At 44.6% G+C, this 21,508-nt stretch overlaps 1 protein-coding gene across 1 annotated transcript in view; it reads right to left on the bottom strand.

Moving 5' to 3' along the window:
- Nucleotides 1-3,554: 3,554 nt before the first annotated feature.
- The window catches only part of LOC144173595 (protein eyes shut homolog), a 51,716-nt gene continuing 33,762 nt past the window's right edge, over nt 3,555-21,508 (bottom strand). Inside the window, exons 5-10 of the mRNA XM_077701952.1 lie at nt 19,944-20,100; nt 18,332-18,423; nt 15,237-15,512; nt 13,877-14,005; nt 6,969-7,076; nt 3,555-3,652 (exon numbers count right to left, since the gene is read on the bottom strand). Coding sequence (XP_077558078.1) covers nt 3,612-3,652; nt 6,969-7,076; nt 13,877-14,005; nt 15,237-15,512; nt 18,332-18,423; nt 19,944-20,100 — 803 coding nt within the window. The 3' untranslated portion in view covers nt 3,555-3,611. The remainder of the gene's footprint in view (nt 3,653-6,968; nt 7,077-13,876; nt 14,006-15,236; nt 15,513-18,331; nt 18,424-19,943; nt 20,101-21,508) is intronic.

The following is a 21,508-nucleotide window of genomic DNA, read 5'->3' as shown; positions in this document are numbered from 1 at the left end:
TCCTTCCTTCCTTCCTTCCTCCCTTCTTCTACTTTTTAATATTTCGTTAAATTGCATGCGTTACTCCCTCTCTCTGTAATACCCGCTTGCCAGAGGTCCTTTAAGGGTAATCTGAATAAGTACACAAAAATATTCGTTATTTAAATGCACCATGGTCAGATTTGTCTACCTCGAATTATTTCAAAATACATCTTTGACACACTCAATTTTGCTACTGATTTCTGTTAAATAACAAGGAACCAAAACTAACAGGGTTTGTTTCAGAATTTTTAAAAATGTAAGCGCCAAAGCCTACTTGGGCCTCTCGTGATCTGCTGTTGACCTTTCTTTCCATCTTTCGACTGCCCTGCCGCCCTGGCCTTTACCTCCGTGTCGTACTTTCTACGTCCTCCCTGCCCGTAAATTGGGCCTTGTGCTTCTTCACCCATAGCGATACGGGATGGAACTCTGAGCTCATGTGGCGCGTACAGAACATCCTATGGTCCGACCCAGTTCCTCCACATCTTCCTCCAGTGCTGCTGTTTCTGTTTCCTAGCGTGCGCTCCATTTTTCGCGTTATTCTGAGTACGTTGTAACAATATTCTGTAGCTCACTCGTTCTGAGAAACAGAGATTCAAGGCTTTTGCCTTCGTATGGTTAACCACAATAGATTTGAAGCCTTGTAGTTAAAATAAAAGCATTAAAGCTGGAGCAATATTAAATAACCTTGTCTTTCGCCATTCAAAACATGATGTGCTCCCACCTTATACGTCTCATCACTTCCTTGTGCATTCAGTGTACATTATTTTAAAACTTTCAAGATCAGTACCCTAAAATAAAATGTGTACGTGTATGCATGTGTATTTCTTAAGGATGATTACCTTTAGAAATGAAAGGACATAAAAGTTTGCCCGACCTTTCACTTAAATTCAGGGCCACCTGTTCAAAAACTTCGCTTATCACCCGCATTCTCCTTGCCGGAACGGTGAGTTAATATTGTGTTTACAGGTTTTATTATTCGAACGCCCGGGACAACAGGCATAAAAGCAGAGAGGAGCTCTCAAAGTGAGACAAGAAATTGCTCAATCAAAAGTCTGTAAGGTAGTTAGAACAATAACAATAAATAACAGCAAACAATAAATTTGAAGATTAATAAAAAAAGTGCTGGGGCTGACAGTGGGGCAGAATGAGAACTCAATGCGAACACCATGCTTGGATTCCTCACACGTGAAAGCTGTTTGGCTTTAGTCTCCAAAGAAGTTAGGATTACAAGCTCTGTTATTCCTTTGCTTGTTAAAGTGCTTCCATAGCCCACTCGAAACAGCCACTCACGTACGCATATCGTGTTGCGTTTAGAATACATTTCAATAGGCTGGCTTGTGCACATGAGAAAATTGCCATTTAATTAAGGTAAACGTGACCCATAACCTAACGTACAGGCCTGACTTTTTAAACACCTTTGCTTGTAAACGTACAGAGGTGGGTGGAAAGATGTTCTGTTTTTTGATGCCTCATGAAAAACGTTTGCACCATTTGGAGCAGGAATTTGTATTTCGGTAGTGTAAAAAATTGCTTAAAACCACGTTGGCACGTTAGCCCGGTAGTAATGTAAATTAACTACCGAGCAACGAAAATTCCTAACACAAAGAATTGGCGAAGCTCGTGTATGTAGCGCAAAAATGAACATGATAAAATGGCATTCATTTTATTTTCACTATGTTTATTGCTGTATTACCAACGCTTGATTGGTTACGAAGTTTACCGCGCTGACCCTACACCGGACATGAGGGGTCCCGTACTGGAGGGCTCCGGATTAATTTCGACCGACTCGACATTTGTAACGTGCGCCCAAATCTCGACACACTGAAGTTTTCGCCTCCGTGAGAAAAGCGGCTGCCGTGGCCAAGAAACGAACCCGCGCCTTGGACTCAGACGCACAACGCTTTACCCACTGAGCCAACGTGGCGGCTTTATTTTGAACGCTAAAGCAGCGTTGTAAATATTAGCCCGGTCAGCTACCGGTATTTTTACTGCGAAGGAATGCATGTCTCACCGCCCCCGCCACCCCCCCCCCTTCCCCCGCCTCCCCCCCCCCCCTTAATTTTCCTTCCGGTGAAGCCGATTTACTCGGCGCCGCTCCGGAGCTCCTCCTCACCACCACCGACCCGTCTTTCACAACGTTTATTACAACGGTTATTCCCTTCTCCACCACTGATTCCTCTTTCACAAGTTGCGCAGTCAGCTGACAACGGCCGTAGCGCCGTTATCAGATGATTGCGGAGTATCAACAGCAGCGCGAATGGGTGTAAAAACGCCCGAAATCCGCCGCCACCGCCGCCGCCGCCGCCGAGAATGTAGCCGCGGCAGTTGCCGCCGCAAATTCCACCATGCCCACTAGCTGCGGTTCCCTGCCGGTTGAAAACAATTTGCCCCTTTGTAACCACGGCGTGAGCCCACGTAATTCTTCTTTCGCTTGAAAGTCATTCCGAGCTGCATTTACGCGTCGGCGTCCTTGTTTACCAGCTGTTCATAGTTCTTCTGGAGGAAGAATAATAATAGACCTTAGTCTGGCTGCATGTAAAGTCTTTCTCTGCCCCTTCGCCGGTGTAAATCACGCCTAGTTATGCGGCCATCCCCGGTGCCGGGTTAGGCGAGCACGGGTCGGGGGTGGGAGAAAGGGCATGTACGCACAGCAGTGCTTAATGCCCCTACCGATGGCATACTTGTGTTGGTGGATTATTTAAACGTGGGAGTCGTGGCTCAATGCTCCCTGTTAGCTGTCCTCCGTAATCGAGAAGTTTGGGTCTGGCTTGGTGTGTTACACAGACAATGAGATGCCTACGACTGGGCAACGAAAGGGACACCCACGTGTGTCCGCTACAGTAAAAGTCGAGGCCTTCGAGGTGTTAACTCGCCATGGGACAGACGCTTGGAGGAAGAAGAGCGGAAACTGAAGAAGCGTCAGCCCGAACAGAAGCGTGGATAGGCGCGAAAACAACGGCAAGCCGCTCCCGCCAGCATTGCTACCTCACGTTCCAGCTGGTCGAGTAGCTGCGAATTCCTCCCTGATGAACACCAACTAGCCCGCTTGGAACGCCGACGTGAGCCAATATCACTTGTTTAGCTTAAGGGGCTTTCAGAGCGACATGCTCGACAGTGTCTTTTACTTCTAAGCACCTGCTCATTACCAGTTTCCGGTTTATGCGTGCAGTGGCTGGGAGTGGACGGAAGGGCAAAAGGGGTCGGCCCACGCAGCTGTAGGATGTATGCCTTACTGATGGCATGTCCGTTCTGTTGATACGTCGAAACGTGGCCGTCAAACAGCCCAGCTCGACCGGTGGTAGAGTGGATTGGGTTGGCATGTTACACAAACGGTAAGATGCCTGCGACGCGGTAGTGAAGCAGGCAGCTCTACGCTTGTCCGCTTGGATAAAGCTCGGGCCTTTCCAAATTTCATTCAGGTGATTGGCTAGGAAGTATGCTCAGCCGTAAGTTACAAAGGTGTTTAGTTTCGTGCACTCCGTGGACGGCGCGCAGCTTTCCAGGTCATCCGTTTTCACAGACTGGAAGGGCCCAATTTTTTTCTTCTTTTTCATATCACCTCAGATACGTTACTCCCCCTTAAGTCTTCTTCAATCACATTCTTTTATCTTGTGGCCACCAGTCACGTCACCTGAAACGCAAAGTACACATTGTAAATCAAATGAATGTCTGTACATAATACGTTTTGATGTGCAACAGAAGACACCATTGAAACAGGACAAGAACGGAACAACAAACATAAAAAATGTGCATGTTAAGAGCAGGTACTATGGAAGGACTTTTAGCGAGAAAGGAGTAACGAATGATGCCACAGATTTATTTATTTATTTATTTATTTATTTATTTATTTATTTATTTATTTATTTGCCTATTTGTAATACCTGTTTATTTATTTATTTATTTTAGTACCTCAAATGCCTGGACAACAGGCATTACATGAGGGATGAGCTCAAAAGAAAAATCACTGGTAAAAAACACGAGAGATATTAACAAATAACTTGACAAATATTTGATCTGAAAAACTCCAGGAGGCGGCGGATGACAAGGAAAAAAATAAGAAGCGAAAGGAATGTAATAAGTTTAGAACACACACTGAAGAAAAAAAACCACAGGTAAAAAATCACGCGAGATATCAACGAATCTAACAAGAAATTGATTTGACAAAGTCGGGTGGCGGGCCATGAGGGGGAACATAGAAAGCGGAACGAACGGAAACAAAAGTTTAAGACACCAAAAGAAGGATCAAAGCAATTGTAAAGATATGCAGATGGTCGAAAACGTGCGAGAGGCCATCGGGGACAAAGCAATGCATGTAAACTAAGCTAAGTCAATCGGCTTGTATTTTTAACAGCCATTGCCTGAACTGTACTGAATCTCTAATCTGCGCCAGTTCCTGCGGAAGGTCGTTCCAATCTTTGGCTGTGCGAATGAAAACAGGGTGTGCAAACGCAACTGTTTTGGCACAGGTATACGATACTTGGAATGTGTTTTTGCTTCTCCTCGAAAAACTTGCGCGACTTATGATGTATTTGTTCAGTGACTGTCTGCAATATTGATGAAAGAGTGCTAGTCGGGCAAGCTTTCGGCGGTGACTTAGAAGTGGAAGAGAAGCACGCTGTTTAAGCTCAGTTACGCTCGTAAAAGATGAATAATCTGAATATTCAAGCCTGACTCGATTTTGTACAGCTTCCAATGCCTGAACAAGGTACTTTAGTTCGGGATTCCAGATAGCGCCTCCATTTATTCATTTCAGGCGTACCAGCGTTCCGTAGGGTAGTAATTCTAGCTAGCGAGGGGCCAGTTTTAAATTGCGTAGGAAATAGGAGAATACGGAGAGTTTTGGTTGCAGATGACTGTAGTGAGAGTGCTGCGTCCTAGTGCACCGGTACAACAAGGCGGATACTTGACTACGCATGCGCAGCAGGTCTCCCGAATTCTAGAGGAAGGCCGTTTTGTTTTCGCTACAAAAAAATTCTTTCCAAAACAAAACATATGCTTAGTAGGTACTGCGGGGTGGTGCCCAAATATTCTTGGGAATTCATATCGTGCACATTGCCAAGAAGCCTTCAAAGTTAACTTACTCATTCAAATACATATAAATAACAAATAAAACATAGTGGCTATGTATGCCAAGACATGCATAATGCTTTTACATCAGAACATGCATGCAAGAGCAAAATTTGAAATATTGACTGTTTAGTCCAACGAAGAAATTTCCTTAGTTCTGTACGAGCATACTTTAACTAATTCCTCCTATGATTGTTTATGTAACTAATATCCTATTCTTCATACACTTTATTTTAAGACTTCTTTACTTAGTTATGTAGCGTTCGAGCAGCGAAGCAACCTCTTGGTTACACAGGGTAGCGATAGCACTCGAGCAACCCGTCTTCCGTGCAACAGACAGATTATCCGGGTGTTGCCTAGCAAGGCCCTGTCTTGCTCACGCGGCACAATTTCCCTCAGTGACCTTGACTGAGAGGCTTCCCACTCCGGCAGAACGTTGTAGTCTGCGAAAAGGTAATGTTACCTAAAAGTGAACACACCGCTGTTCCACGCGAACTTCATACAATCATGACCTACATTCATGACGTGGATCTTCAAACAGGGGGGAATATAGGTTCACTCATAGAAATTGAAACATTCCGAACCACAGTAATGCCTTCAAATAATCACAGCAACTACCATCAGGATGCTAAAAAGCATATGCAAATTACAGCACACAAAATGCGGGCTCGTCGTGAACCACTTGCTTCTACCCTTATGTCTTCATCATCAACTAGCATACCTAACCACAAAAGGTGTGGAAAAAACTCACTTTGCAGCCTCTCTATTACAAATATTTTATCGAATAGCATTAGAAAACACAGACCCGCCTTGAGACTCAAGAATTAAATAAATGAGAAGCCGGTAATGGCGGGCACCTCATCTGGTGGAAAACTGGGACAAGGCACAAAGCGAGGCGAGGTGCTCAAGGAGTAGATATCTGCAGTCTAAGGCCACGGGAACTGTTCGTATGTGACTTACTTAACAGGAATGTTGCCGGAAGGATACGCAGCTGCAACTGCAGCAATGAATATGAGGTAGTACAAAGTTATCCTCACACTTAATGTTGGCCACTTAAGCGGTGTAACCGCCACAGTGAGTGAGATATGTTGACATGCCCACGCACTGGGAGCTACAGGTCAGCCAATGCGACTGATGATAACACCGAGACGTTTAGTTCAAATGACGATGACTCTGAATGACGCCATTTGTATGCGTCCTTTCAATCCAACGTTGACAACTATTTGTGGCAGTCCAGACAGGATGGATGTCTTTATGCCTCTCACACTCTGTTATTACTGGCAGAACTCTGTTCCGTTTTTCTTAAATCATAAATTATATAGAGGCTGTCTAAATGTGGTCGTCTTAGCATGTTAAATCTGGTAACTCAAAAATAAATTTTATTTTTCTTCCCGCTTTTTCCGCAAAGGTATCAGCATGGATCGCCGTACATGCGTGATCTCATTATTTTCATTACCGTGCTTATTTCACTGCCTACCTGTCTACCACAGTACCAACAGGACCGTGAGCACCATGTAGAGGCACACGTACAAGAAAGCTTGCTCCCGAGCTTGCTTGTTGTGTGACCCCGCCCGCTGAAGACAGCGAGCATGATGGATGGAGATGCGACCACCACTCTTCCATGCCCCCCCCCCCATTTGAAAAGCATGAAAGGCGCCAGAGAAGAGCACCGACTTAGTCGCCCTATAAAAACACAAGCATATCCGTCTGTTTCTTTTTCGCTCAGTACTTACAGGGGTGCGAAGTGCATTGTATAACCACAGACATCAGCGAATACACATTTTTTCTACTTTTCTATTCCCCAAGCGGTGCTGATCATGCAGCAAGTACTGCGGTGTTGAAAAGAGTATAGGCGAAGGCTATTCGCCCGGAAGCCTTACTTGAAAAGTCGATCCGCCTTCCGTTGATGGTGAGGGCCCCAATGCACCCGATAAAGGATGAAATGTTTCCAGCGTCACGGGCGAAGAACGAAGTCCCCACGGGCGCACCTAGAGCGAAACGACGCAAACCATTACTGCAAGGGTCTTCACCCGCGTCATTCTTCTAAGAGTCTGGGCAAAGGCAAAGTTTTGCCTACTTCAGTCGCTGTATTGCGACAAGCTGTTATTCCAACGCCACACATTAAAACGTGCTCGCTTGGGTAACAAAGTAAGAAGCAACTACCCACAATTTTAGTTCTAGCTAGGACGAGAGTAGCGTGCCTTTACAAAAGAGAGGGCTCAATTTCCGTCCTCGTATGCTGAAAGATGTTCATGATATTCATTCCACCTAAAAAATTACACAATTAATTAATTTTTGTTTGTGTGGCACGTTTGCTAGCGTCGCTTTTGCCAGACGAGTTCCTTTTTTTGTATTTATCTCTGTTTATCTCACCTTGCGTGTTGATGCTTGATAAAACACGCTGCATCGTAAAGCTAATTTCATACAGATTTTGATAAAGTCCCTAGGCACTCTTCCTTGGTGTAGACGGCTGTTGATGTTTCCACTCGTTATTTGTTGTTATTTCATGCGTCCTGGCAGCCTTTCTGATAATCACCTGTTTTGACATCATCCACCCATCCCTGGAATCCCCGCACTGGTACATCGCCGCAAGAGTGCTTGACTTAGTATTTTTCATCCTCTTTTTTTCATTCACGTGACCTCCGCAAAAGACTCTCTATCCTTTTTATTTGCAAGTCACATCTCTTTTTCAGCTAACGCAGCTTTCGGCTCTTCCATGGCTGTACTAACTTTTTAAATATACTTTCTTGCCTTCCGCAATTACAAGATGGAATAGCCTAGTCCTCATCATCACCATCAGCCTACTCAGGTCTACTGCAGGACGAAGGCCTCTCCCATTGACCTCCAGGCGCTCCTGTACTGCCCTGCTCGAGACCCCAATTAACCCCCGAATTTCTTTATTTCATCCCTCCATCAGATTAACGGCCTTCCCCTTCTTCTAGACCTATCTCTTGGTATCCGCTGTGTTACCCTAATTTCCCACCGGTTGTTGGTTCTTGTAACTACATTGCCATCCCAAGTCCATTTCTTTTTCTTTATTTGAAGCATGATATCTTGTACTCTAGTTTGTCCTCTGATCCAGGTAGCTCGTTTCCTGCCCCTACCCAAACCTACGCAAGTGAATTGTCAATCAGTGTAATTTATAAAAATGTCGGCAGCAATTACCCCGCATTTCGTTGAATTATCTTTTTGTTTTCTTGTTTGTTATGGGACCGTATATCCACATCATTATTCGCTCCTACTTGCTGTTCTACAGTTCTGACTTTCGTTACTTCTGTACGTACCAGACACTACTTCCAAAACAGAAAAGCCACATTGCGTGCCAATTTTCCCCATCGGGTGTTTTAGTTTTATAACCACGTTTTTTTTTATTTCCTTGTTGGATTTTATTTTTCTCTTGGAGGCCCCTGTATCTGGTAGGAACCTCCAACTGATGTCGTATATAAATGATGAAGTTGTATGCGTATAAATTAATAAGTATTCCTGTTTCCCGAGAGCGCTTTATTTAGTTGTGTCCCGTTTACCGTGGCACTGCCCGAGAGGCATTCAAGCCAACTAGAGCAGCTTTTGGAGTTTTCCTTATGTAACCAATCACCACCAGGAAAATCTTTTTATTAGGATAAAGCAATTTAGTACGTTTCTTCATTGATTTTAGGCCTTAACGCACCGACACAACGCAGGCTATCAGATGCGCCGTAGTGGAGGGCTCCGGATTAATTTTGACCTCCTGGGGATTTTCCTTAAAATATCCTTATAGTATATTTTATTACCCATTAATCCCCAGGGAAAATCCCTTCGTCGGGTTTAGCAGCAAACAAGATATTTAAACATTGTCACTCAAGAGTTTCTCTACTTTCTGATCTAAATCAAGGTTCCCGCTCAAGTCTGGAGGCCTATAATAACCAGCCAGGGTTCGTTTACTTAATCCAGCCCAATCTGTACGCGTCATTATGGCTCACTTGCCAACACCCACGAGTGGTATAGATTTGATTTTGCTTTTACGTATATTTTTATTTTTGTCTGGGCTTTCAAACTTCCGAGGCAATAGGTAGAAGAGCCACCCCGAATTCCTCTTTCGACGGCATGCTATTCTCAAAAGAACACTTGATCGCCAGGCGAGACATCTTACCCTTTGTCCTGATATTTTTAAGGACACACACGTCAGTGACTTTTATTTATTCGTGACGAATAGTTTTGAATAGGGCCAATCGGGCGCAGCAGCAATTGCCGGCACGCCTTGCAAGGCTAGGTCCGTCCTTTGCTAACAAATTACTCACTCAGTCACTGCCTCATCCAGTCACTCAGTCACTCACTCACTTAGTAACTCACTCAGCCACGCAATGACTCACTCACTCAGTCACTCAATCACTCAGTCATTCACCCACTTGCTCAGTCATTCACTCAGTCACTCACTCATTCGCTCAGCAGTCACTCAGTCTGTCACCCGCTCACTCACCCACTCAATCACTCAGTCACTCACTCAGTAACTCGCTCGTTCACTCACTCACCCTTTCACCCCTTACTCCCTCAGTACTCATTCGCTCACTCACTCACTCGCCCACCCACTCCATCAGTCACTCAGTTACTCACTCACTCACCCAGTCACTCACTCACTAAGTCACTCACTCATTCGCTCAGCAGTCACTCAGTCAGTCACCCACTCACTCACCCATTCATTCACTCACTCACTCAGTCACTCACTCAATAACTCGCTCGCTCACTCACTCAGCCTCTCACCCGTAACTCCCTCAGTACTCATTCACTCACTCACTCACCCACCCACTCCGTCAGTCCTCAGTTCTCCCTCACTCACCCAGTCACTCACTAAGTCACTCACTCACCCACTCAGTCACTCGCTCCCACACCCACCCACTCACTCACCCACTCAGTCACTCACTCACTGTCACTCACTCACTAAGTCCCTCACTCACCCACTCAGTCACTCACTCAGTCTCTCACTCACTCACACACACAGTCAGTCTATCAGTCACTCCCTCAGTCGCTCACCCAGTCACTCACTCACTCTCGCTCACTCAGCCACTCACTCACTTTCCCACTAACTCACTCACTCACTCAGCAATGTTAACTGCACATGAGCGATGTTGAAAGGTGTAATCAGTGTACCTTTATTATTATTGGTGTCATACCTTAGTGTCACAGTACCTTTATTATTAGTGTCATACGTTCAAGCATTGCGGTATAGTTTTGTCTTTATTTTTATAATTATAACACGGCTGCTAGCGTTGTTAGTACAAAAATGTACGTCTTTTTTCAGAAACAAGGTAAGTTTGCTGGGTTTGTGTTTTTTTTTGTGTGTGTGTACCGCTAGACAACTTATATTACAAATTAGGGTGCCTATCCTCTCTGTGTTGATTAGTCCGCTTAAAGAAAGAATACAACAGTTGTGTATCCGCATCTTTTCAACAAGATTGCGTTATTCTATTTTCAGCTCGCATCCGCCGCGATGGCTCAGTGGCTAAGGCATTGTGCTGCTGAGCCCAAGGACGCGGGTTGGCGTTTTCACGAGAGATCCGACAGGCGTGTCGGGTCAACATCTTTAATTTTGACGACAATTTTACATATAGCTCCTTGTGCACAGGGAAAACATATGCGAAGTTACTTCGTGGGGAAAAAAATTCCCTTTCTCCAAAAAGTTCGCAAAGCCGGCTCGGGTCACTCGCGCGTTGAGCGGCTGGCGGAAATTCGAAACTTTTACAGCTGTTAAACAAAAACTACTGCAGCTACCGCCCCTATTTCTTTTTATGCAAAGCCTGTGCATATTCTCAAACGATTTAACATATTCGGGTTTGGTTTGGAGGGGAACTCCTTAACTAAAAATTCCCAAATTCGGAAAGGCATGAAAATTGCCCAAGTGTGAGGTTTTTTTTTCTCCGAAATCTAAACAAGTTAGGTAGTTGAAATTTTTTTAGTGTTATTCTTCTATCCTTGTGTAATTTTCGTGGCAATTTGTTTATGTGGTCAAGACACTTCACTATAAAAAAAGCCCGGTACAGCAGCAAGGTAAGCCATTTCAGTATATTTTGAAAGCCAATTTAAACGAAGGCCATCCTCGATTTTTGAAACTTTCACAAATGAAAACCAACGCTGTTCTCTATCACCTACATCAAAAATATGATGCACTGTTTTTGTTGTTTTGCAGCTACAAAGCGCGAAATATGGCCTTGTTAGCAGTATTGCGGCAACATACCCAAGTGGTTTGTAAGAAGCTCATGACTCCAATGTAGGGAGAGAATAGCCGTTACGAAGAGAAAATCATAAAATAGAAACACTGCTGGGAGCAGGCTTTGTTGAAATTAAACGTGAACAAAATAGCCAGAATTTTAACAATTCGTACAAAAGCTACGCATGTTGGCAAACCTCTCTGCATTTCCTTCTTTAATAAAGAGCTTTTCTCTCTCTCTCTCTCTCTCTCTCTCTCTCTCTCTCTCTCTCTCTCTCTCTCTCTCTCTCTCTCTCTCTCTCTCTCTCTCTCTCTCTCTCTCTCTCTCTCCCAAGTGGATCGTTCAAGCTAGAGCTTTCGCTGTTCTGGATGCATCTCTTCATGTACTGTTCAATGTTGTGTGCGCGCTGTGCAGGCCCACTCGGCTATACAGTGTTGGTAAAATGGGACCCGAACCTCTCGGGAGCGACCGGGGAGCACAGGCTATGCTCAAGCTTAGTCTAACTTGCAGCGTCGGGGTAAGCGTTCCGGCGGGAATGAATAAGTACTGAAGAATGGCCGCTGAAGTTTCTGCGTAGTTTCAGAAAGTATGATCTCGTGCTTCCCAGCAAAACTAAAAGTAACAAATAAAACAAATAGCCATGACTTCCGCCGCCGTGAGCGATAACAGGATCAGGCGGCTTGAAAAAACTGCCCTAGCTAGCAGCGGTTTCTGGCTGATCAGCGCCCGCGGCGATTCACGCACATTGACGAGCCAGAGGAGGCTAATAGCCCAAGAGTAGTAAGGAGCGCGTGCTTTGTGGTGATTATTTAAGAGGGCATCAGAAAAGATTGCCTCAAAAAGAAACTTCTCTATCGTGAAAAATCTGGACACTGGAACAAAAGATCCCGTTCAGAGGACTAACCAGCATGTACAACCTGACCTGTATTGAAGGTCGTTAGACTGCTGCTGCCCTGCGATTGTTAGCATCTAAAACGCTTCGGCTGCCGCTAACCCGCTGTTTTATTTATTTATTTATTTATTTATTTATTTATTTATTTATTTATTTATTTATTTATTTATTTATTTATTTATTTATTTATTTATTTATTTATTTATTTATTTATTTATTTATTTATTTATTTATTTATTTATTTATTTATTTATTTATTTATTTATTTATACTGCAGCCCTTCTTAGGGCTATTGCAGGAGTGCACATACAAATGATCAAGTGATAAAAAGCAGGTGGTGGTGGTAAACTTTATTCACAACAAAGGTAGAAGAGGAGGGGGTGGAGTCAAGGGTGGAATCCTATTTCCAGGACTCCAGTGGCGAAAGCCCCTAGCTTGGCTCTTTCCAGCAGTTCTCGCTGACTGGAGAGGTCCGAGCTGGACAGTGCCGCTTCCCGGGACTCTATTGATGTATTGTAGTTGTTCTGTTGCCATATGGTCGGGCAGTTCCATATAGTGTGGAAGAGCTAGGTCTGCCTTCTGATGGCATTTATGGCATTCTTCGTTATACTTATCCGGAAACCTGAGTGCTAATCTAGACTTATGTGGGTAGGTATTTGTCTGAATTTTCCTAAGATTTCTGGCCTCCTCTGCGTCTAGTAGAAGATGAGGTGTCGGCATTGTTTTTCTGGTTAGTCGGCATAGCAGGAACAAAAACACAAAAGTATGGCACAGATTGTGTAGTTCACAATACTAGCAACCTTGGCTTACCTTGGCTTATATTTATGAGAGCAACCTTGGCTTACATTTATGAAAGTTTGAAAAACATCGTAGATGTCGTTCTTTTTAATTGTATTTCAAAATATACCAAAATGCATTGCGTTGCTTCAGTACAGCATTTTCTCATATTGAAGCGTCTTGACAACATAAACTAAGATTTCCACGAACACTGAACAAAGATGGACGAATAAATCTAAAAAAGTTCATCTACCTGGTTTGTTTAGATTCTGAAAAAAAGCCCCACGATTGGGAAATTTTAAACATTTTTTTCTAATTTGGAAATTTCTATTAAAAGGAATTCGTCCTCAAAGCCAAACACGAGTCTGTTAAATCGTTTTAGTGTATGCAAAGTCTCTACATAAAAAGAACTATGGCGATTGCTGCAGTAGTTTTTGTTTAACCGCGGTAAAAGTTCCCATTTTCCGCGAGCCGCTCAACGCGCCAGTGACCCGAGCCCTCTTTGCGAACTTTTTGAAAAAGAGAATTTTTTTTTTCTCTAAATAACTTCACTTTTGTCTTCTCCTGCGCACAAGAAGCGCAATGTAAAATTTTCGTCAAAATTAAAGATGTCGACCGGACACACCTGTCCGGTCCCCCGTGAAAACATCCGGGTTCGATTCAAGGCCGCGGCGGCCGCTTTTCTGTTATAACCGCAAATCGAAAACGGGTGGGTGTTCACGTGGCACACGTAAAGGATCCCCAGGTGGCCCAAATTAATTCGGAGCCCTCCAATAAGACTCGCTTCATCGTCTTTGTATCGTGGGCGCGTTAAATCTATTAATCAATTTTCAGTGTAATTCTGCAATTGATAACAGGCGTATGGCATTACAATTTCGGAAAAAGCAAGGGCACTGAAAACATTTCCCGATGCATAGAAAGTTGACAGGTAACGAACCCAGGAAAAGGACGGTGTCCGTGTCGAGCGCCACCATTCCGGTCGGAGACTCAGCAGACGTTGTCTCGTTCGCAACTGTCAAGCGTGCTGTACGACCGACTCTCTCGGCTGTCACTTTCACCCAGTTGTCTGGAAAATGCGGATGGTCGCGAGATGTACAATTGTTCCGGTTGCACTACTAAGCGTTCACTTACATTGTCTACGGCGAAAAAAGACGGTAATGCTAACTATTATCTGTTTAAACGTTTTCGCCCTAGAACATTGGAACACCGAACTTGTCAAAGGATTCACAGAGACGTTCTGTTTTCCTGACCTAGAAGAGCGTGACTTGGAATCGATGTTATATATTGATATGGCAGTGCGGTTTAAAGCATGTGAAGCTAAGACAGCAACAATAAGCTACACAAAAAGCGCCAATGCTCTCGTACTAGAGAAACTATTATTCCTGATATTAGCAAAGTATGAGTGAACCTATTGAGACATAACAGGTTAGAGTAAAGCGCCTCAAAAAATGACGACAAAGGCCTAGGTATACCTACCACGCGCACTTGTATTGTTTGTTTCTTGACGTATGTACCGAGCGGTAGATACGTCAGCAGTGATTCAATAGCTACGGCTGTGTAGACACAGAGGTCTATTCTAAAAAGATAATTATGGCTGTGCGACTACTGCTCTTCAGCATTCAACTTATTCAATAAAGCCAAACTAGAGGCCCCTCTAAAACTGCCCAGCCTTGTTTCTTGGTGGTGGCGTTGGTCGGCGGCCGCCAATCACACCAACAAGATTCTGTGACGTCACAAAAACGTCAGCCAAATTTGCTGAGGAATCACCACTGCTTCATGTGTTTTTTTTTAATATCTGAAGTTTTTTCAACTTTGCGATAAAGCTGGTGGTAATTTTCATGACAAAGCCGTCTCTTTAGGAAAACAACCGTGTGGTTTGTCCCTCTTGTCCAATTAACGAGAGGATATCATCTGCGAATCTCAAGTACATCAAACGATTTTGCATGCCTGACTTACAGCAATCAAGCTTCCTAAATACCTCTCCCTGGCAGGCTTTAAATAAGACAGGACTGGGAGTATATGCCTTGAAATATTTCAGTACAGTCAAACGAGTTAACCACAAGTTAACACCTAACTTAGCTACGCAAGAACACGCAACCTCATCCTCTACGTTGTATTCAGTTTGAGGCACCACGCGTAGTTCGAATCTCAAATTCCTTTAAAAACGACTGTAACCTCCACTGACTCCTCATATTTTTGTTATTCCCCTGTGTTCGGAGCGGGGGGGGGGGGCATATCGGGGACTCCAGAAGACCTTACAATTTCACATCTTATTCAGGTACAGCGATTCTACTCACTTAAAACGATTGGTGTGCTTGAATCGAGCACTGTGTCCGTCCCTGTGCCCAGGTTGTAGACGAGCCTTACGCGGCCTCTCCTTAGGTACATGGATAGCCGATCCGGTGCGGACCTCGGCCTCCGAGGCTGTCGATGAGACGTGTGCAGAATCCACCCGTCCGGAGCTGAGGCCTTCAGCCGGATCTCAATCGACGCCTTGCTCCTCATCACGGGAGTGACAAGTGTTAAGAAGGAGTCACCAGCCAGAAACATCGGTTGTATCAAGTTGTAGCCACCTGCGCGATGAACCACAGTGAGTGACGGATGCGCCAAAGATTTTACTTCCCGCCGCAAAGACGCCACGCCACAGATTATAGTGAAGAAGGCAAAAGAAGAACGAACGGAGCAGTTAGTACAGCTGCCTTGGCGTTCTGTTAAGTTGCAAGGCTAAGGAACAAAGGTCTGGTGAGCGAAGCGCCCAAACGTCTTCCGTGCTCCCATCTCCAGGGTTATCTGTGGTTCGGCTAGCCAAGTACGAAGAGGTGAAAAGGTAGAAAATGTTTTTCAAAGATCCAGCGGTGGATCTATAAAAATACGTGGGATCAACACTGCTGATGCAGCTGTAGTATACGCAAAACGACAGCTTTTTGGAAATAGACATAACCCATGATGAACAGACCTTATTCCCGTCATTAAGAATACTTTCTCAGCGAAGGCGTCACTACTTTCAAGGTGCATGGATAATGTGAGAGACCATCGACCTAATGCACTCTTCCGGAATCATGGATACGTAGACTACATGGATACATAGAGTTCAAATTTCCGTGCACTTGATCACATTCAACGACATACGTTTACGAGTACTTTCAACATCGGGTATTGCGTGAAAATTGATTGTTCAGTACTTGTCGATATGCCCATCGATATGGACAAGTTCCTACCCCGTCACATTTAAGAAAAGTTGGACATTTTCCCGCATTCAAAACGCCGACCCATGCCCAAGGCCACGCACTTTTCACGTTTGGTAAAGAAGGAAGGAAAAAAGTGACTTGAAGTTTTGATACAAATGAGGCTTTTCTAGAGTTTCAGCATAAAATTGCATCTCAACGTGGAGATGTGTCACAAAGAGTAGTGCGTTGACTTGTTCACATATGACTAAGGGAAATGTGCGGTTGTAGCGACCCTCACAAGCCCAGTACGAAGCGCTTCTGTATAAATAAAACTAACAAAGAACATCGTACATGTGGTGAAAGTAGAACCCACTCACGTAAATTAGTTCTTTCCAATCAATCCTCTATGTGGCACATTGGGAAAAGTATGAAGAAAACCAAACAGGCCGTTATCTATCTCCTTTTAAAGTGTTAGCTGCCTAGACTATCCAATCAGTGCTAGCAATTCATTACACACGGACAAAGTAACTACTTCGCAGGCTCATCCAATAAATTGGTGTCGCAACATTTTTCGCTGTATAGCTACCAGTGTCGCTTTCATGTGGTTTTCATGTCCGTCATCATCATCATCATCCAAAGATAACTAGAGTGCCCTCCTCTCTTTTTTGTTACACCTCACGATCAGGAGAAGTGGATTCTTGCCTGCCTAAAGTAAGGACTTGTAATTCCGCTCATCAAAAAATTGGGAACGGTGACATTGGCGCCTAGCAAGATGACCAATACCTTTAATTCCAAGCAAGCGCACGTCTTCTAAATCCATCATTCATTCTGTTATTTATCGCTAAGGAGCAGGTGGCTCGTGGTTTTTCTTTTGGAAGGAAGGCTTCTGCAGCTCAAAAGGAGAGGACGAATGACGTTTGTAACAAGTGGGGGTGAGCGTCACTATAATTTGCCTGCCGAATGAATTGAACAGATTCTGCGATCAAGTGATCATTAGCTTCTCTAGAGCGTCATTTCATCAGAGATGCATGCGCATGTTTTTGTTCTTTTTAGGATAAAAAGCGCCGTTCAGGTTAGTATTACCAGAGTCTTTCAATGTATTACTGATAATCTAACTATACAATTACATCATTTTTCTTTCCCAAATCTGACAATGGGGCACTGACGTTGTCAATGTATCCGTTGTGCTGCTGAAATAAACATCTAGGTATTTTTGTAAGCAGCTGCCCTACGTGACCGTATCAAATCTGCATCTAAAGGAACCTCTATGATCCGCACCTTGTGCTCGCAACCTGTGCTTCAGAGGATAAAATCTTGTCAATTTCTGCAGCTTCTAAACTGAATATAAAATATGTGTTTGCACTTCCCCCACATTACGCGCTGTATTTGCTGCCTTACCCCTTTCATGCCCAAAACTTTTATTTTTTTTTGCTTAAGATTGTGAAAACATTTTATGATCTAAAAAAACGTCGGACATCACAAATATGAAGTAAGAAAAAAGATTTGGTTCATCAGGACGGACATAATGACCCACTTGGCCCTGGGAAACACTGGGCACTGGCTCCCCACGTATCAGTTGAACAAGAAAGCTACCTTGATCAGCACGATTTATTGCTCAAGTGAAGACAATAACATAAAGTTTGCAGTGCTACCATTTGTAATAACAAAATTGCACAATTTCTCTTGCCTGTCACTAGCCCATTGAGCTTCAGGGCTCGATGCGAGTTCACACGCGTAAACAATAGTTTTTTTTAGCACATGAAAGTACGTGCTTCCCTGTCTTTTTTTAATTTTTGATGGCCCGGGAACCTTCGTCTTTCCCCAGATAATGGTAAATGTCGAAGAAAACAGCACAAAGTGCGAGATAAAAATATTGTTTGAGTTGTCGCTCCTGAGCAACAATGGGCATCAAAGGGTTGAACAAGTCGCAGGCTAAGTGCGCTGGTAATTTTTCGAAACAAATTCAAATAGTGTGATTTAGCAAGCTGAAGCTACACCTGGGCTGCGATGCGCTCAACAGTGGAGGGCTCCGGGTTAATTTTGACCACCTGGGGATTTTTCATGTGCGCCGAAATCTCGACACACGGGCGTTTTGGCTGTTCGCCTCCACAAGAAAAGCGGCGGCCGCGGTCGAGATCGAACCCGCGTCCTTGGTCTCATCCGCACAACGCCTTTGACACTGAGCCACCAGGGTGGGGCTGGTAGTTATTGAGTCGTTCACTTACTCAGCTTGCAGTGCTTGCTTGCAGATCTTGTTTGACAATCACTCCTTCCGTGCTTGAGTCCAGTTGGGATCCGTGCATCCGCACAGGGGCAGCTGTGGCAATATGAAAAGGTAATCATAGAAATAACACAGGCTTCAGAAAGTCCTAATCACAGACATTCTTTCGTCACTGCTGTGCAATTCTGTAATGCAATATCCGTTACCACAGTTAGAGCGTGTTATAATTTAACGCAGCGAGCTTGCTTATGTATTTCTCGAGTGTTTATTTTGCAGCAGGACATACGTGAATGGGTATGAGCAGATTATGATGTGTAAAAGTGATCAGATAAACATGGAAAGGTTCGCTTCCCGAACAGTGGTTGGAACCCTCCGTAGCCCACTTATGTTCCATTTAACTTTTGTTTTCTTTCTCAATGATGTGCCTTGGAGTGCTGCATTGGTTCACGGGCGCACCTCATATACCTCATTTCTCCACACAGTGCGCAGACCTTTGCTGAAGGAGAGGGAGGCAGAAAGTTATTAAGATTTAGATGCATGAGGGGATCCTTATTCCAGGAAACGATGTGTCTACCGCGCGGTCTTAGCCCAGGTTACCAAGCGTTTTTTTTTAGTTGTTGTCCAGGCTGGTCAACGACATCTCCCACTGTTATTAATAAATGCATTCTTACAAGGTGTACGCTATCCAACTAGCCACAGTAAAGCCGCAAGATAGATGGCATTGTTGCACTTGTGTGGACGCAAGCAAAACACCGGGGGATCATCAGCTGCCTTGCGCACCTTTTGAGGTGAGTGCGCGTATTGGAGCGCAAGACATCTGAGCATCGCTTAGACCGCAGAAGTACGCGGTGCTTCTTTTTGTAAGCGTCAAACGTGTGAGCTTAAGGAAAGTAAGGAATGCACCCGCGTAGCCTATTTTTACGGACTTTCATGCGTAGTTCCCCAGAAGCCAACTAGGCCCATAGTTCTCGCTGGAGCAGACTTGGTAGGGAACGCTTCCCAAACTTGGTGTATATTTTTTTTCTCTTCCGAATTTTAACTGGCACCTGATTGGCGACATGAACGTGATCAATTCCTCAGTCCTGTCCTAAAACCTGTTTTGTTCTACAGCCTGTCCTAAATCCATTCTGTTCTCTTGACTACCCGAAAACTACGATGTCGTTTTTGCAGTTATGTATTACACTGGCAAACACATTTATTATAGCAAGAGGAGGCTCATGGATCTAATTATTAAGCTCTCTGAAATATTCTTTATCTTGACATACGTATACACCAGTGCATGTATATGCTTGCATACACGGTATATACGTCACTCTGTAATTTTACTGCTTCCCTTCTTAAATGTTTGGAAGCTTGGGTGTTCCTTGATGTATTTCTGCTGGTAAATCTGCTTTAAAATACTCAAGTACCTACCAAGAAACACGCGGCGTTAAATAACAGTGATTGAATACCTTAATCTCGTATATAATAATGAGCAAAATTAATGCGTTCTAAAGGTCGAATACTGCACGCAATGTAAGAGGCTCCTGTGTTTGTGTGACCTTTACACAAAGCTTTCAAAGTCAAAACGCCGACTCTCGCGTGAGTTAACCCCGTAACAACTCAGTGAAAAGTACCTGTAGTTGTAGCCCGTTGCCGCGCAGGGATCCGCAACACCGCACTCAATCAACGGCGTCTGTTGGCACTGGTAAACGTTCCGCCCACGCAGAACTCTTGTAAGGGGCGCAAAAGCATCATTGGCGCAGCCACGCACCTCGACGGTCGGAATGCACCCTGGGAAGAATAAAAAAATTCCCCGCATTTCCCCGAGGGGAAGAATGTGGAAGTGCGAATGCACGAGTTGAATTTGCGCGGTTCGGTAATGTTCGCGAAAGAGAGATCACACACACACACACAACTACAAAGAAAGAAGGATGCATTTATTCACAGACACCTATTTGTGTTGTCGTTGTACTTGATTGCTAGAGCGGATCTCAGCTTTGAAATTTCGTGTCAGTACTCCTTTAAGCGGGTGCATTAGCCCTTCTCACGCCCGATTCCTGGCCAATCCCCCACGTAGGTATGTGCCATGTCAGCGGCCAGGCAGCGCGCGCCCATCTCCCCCCGTTGCCAAGGAAGACGAGGAGATTCCTGGCCAATCCCCCACGTGGGTATGCTATGCGGACATCGCCGGTGGACGCAGGTTCAGGGTCGCTTAAGAAGTGCATTCGCTCTTAAAAAATTTAAGCCGTTCCGCTCAATGTGGAAGCTGTCGGAAGTGCAGAGCAGTGATTCGCCATAATCAGCTTTGGCGCCGTTATCCGCTCACTGCTACCACTCATCACGCTCGTCCCCTGCCTGTTTTCTCTCCTCTCCTGATGAATTCAACGGAGGTTTGTCCAACGCATTTCAAATTTCCCGCCTTCGCAGTGCTCGCCTGCCCCCTGCCTGAAACTGCGTCAGCGGGAGTTCTGTTCTTTTTGTGCTTGCTTTTCCTCCCGCATGTGACGGCGTTGCACGGCCACTTTTTTTCGCTTACTATCGTAAAAAGCAACCCAACGAGCGTCCCTGACTAAATGACTGCGGGCGCTGCCGGTTAATTACGCACATTTTGCCTCAAATGTACCTACAGTTTTCTTTGCGCTAGACAACGGGTAGACGTATGACAAACGCCAGCGGTTCACTGGTTTCGAATGGTTATGACATTATAAACCGCTTGGATTTCAAAGCTTCTGTGGGACGCTGCTACGACGGTACTCCGCGGGGCTCTACTTGGGTCAAGCGAGCGAGCTACGACGAGAAGGCGAGCCCCTAGAGTGCTCTGCACTTAAGATGTAAACATTGCGATACATCCTTCCATTTTGCCTCCATAGCTAAAGTGATCTGAATGCTAATATACCCACGACACTCCTACCCAAAGCGTCACAGTGGCATAGAAATAACTAAACTAAGCCTTGTTTAAACAATCAAGCTCGGGTGTAAACCCAATCCATGAAGTGTTCAAAGCGACAAAATTTGCTTCCGCTGAGGTATTTGAACTCCGGCTGTACTTTACGTTCGCATATACCCACGCCACATTTTAAAAACATTCAGTGCTCTTCCACTTCATGAAGAAGGACGACCAGCGCAGCTAAAAACGCAAATGTTGTGGGTTTAACGCACCGAAGCTTCACCTGGGCTTGTGAGGCGCGACGGGCTCCGG

The sequence above is a fragment of the Haemaphysalis longicornis genome, unplaced genomic scaffold (genome assembly GCF_048455015.1).
Source record: "Haemaphysalis longicornis isolate Haplotype H1 unplaced genomic scaffold, Haemaphysalis longicornis Haplotype H1 scaffold_3, whole genome shotgun sequence".
In the NCBI taxonomy this organism is placed as follows: Eukaryota; Metazoa; Arthropoda; class Arachnida; order Ixodida; family Ixodidae; genus Haemaphysalis; species Haemaphysalis longicornis.
The sequence above is the reverse complement of the archived record's forward strand: the minus strand, read 5'-3'. Positions and strand labels throughout refer to the sequence as shown.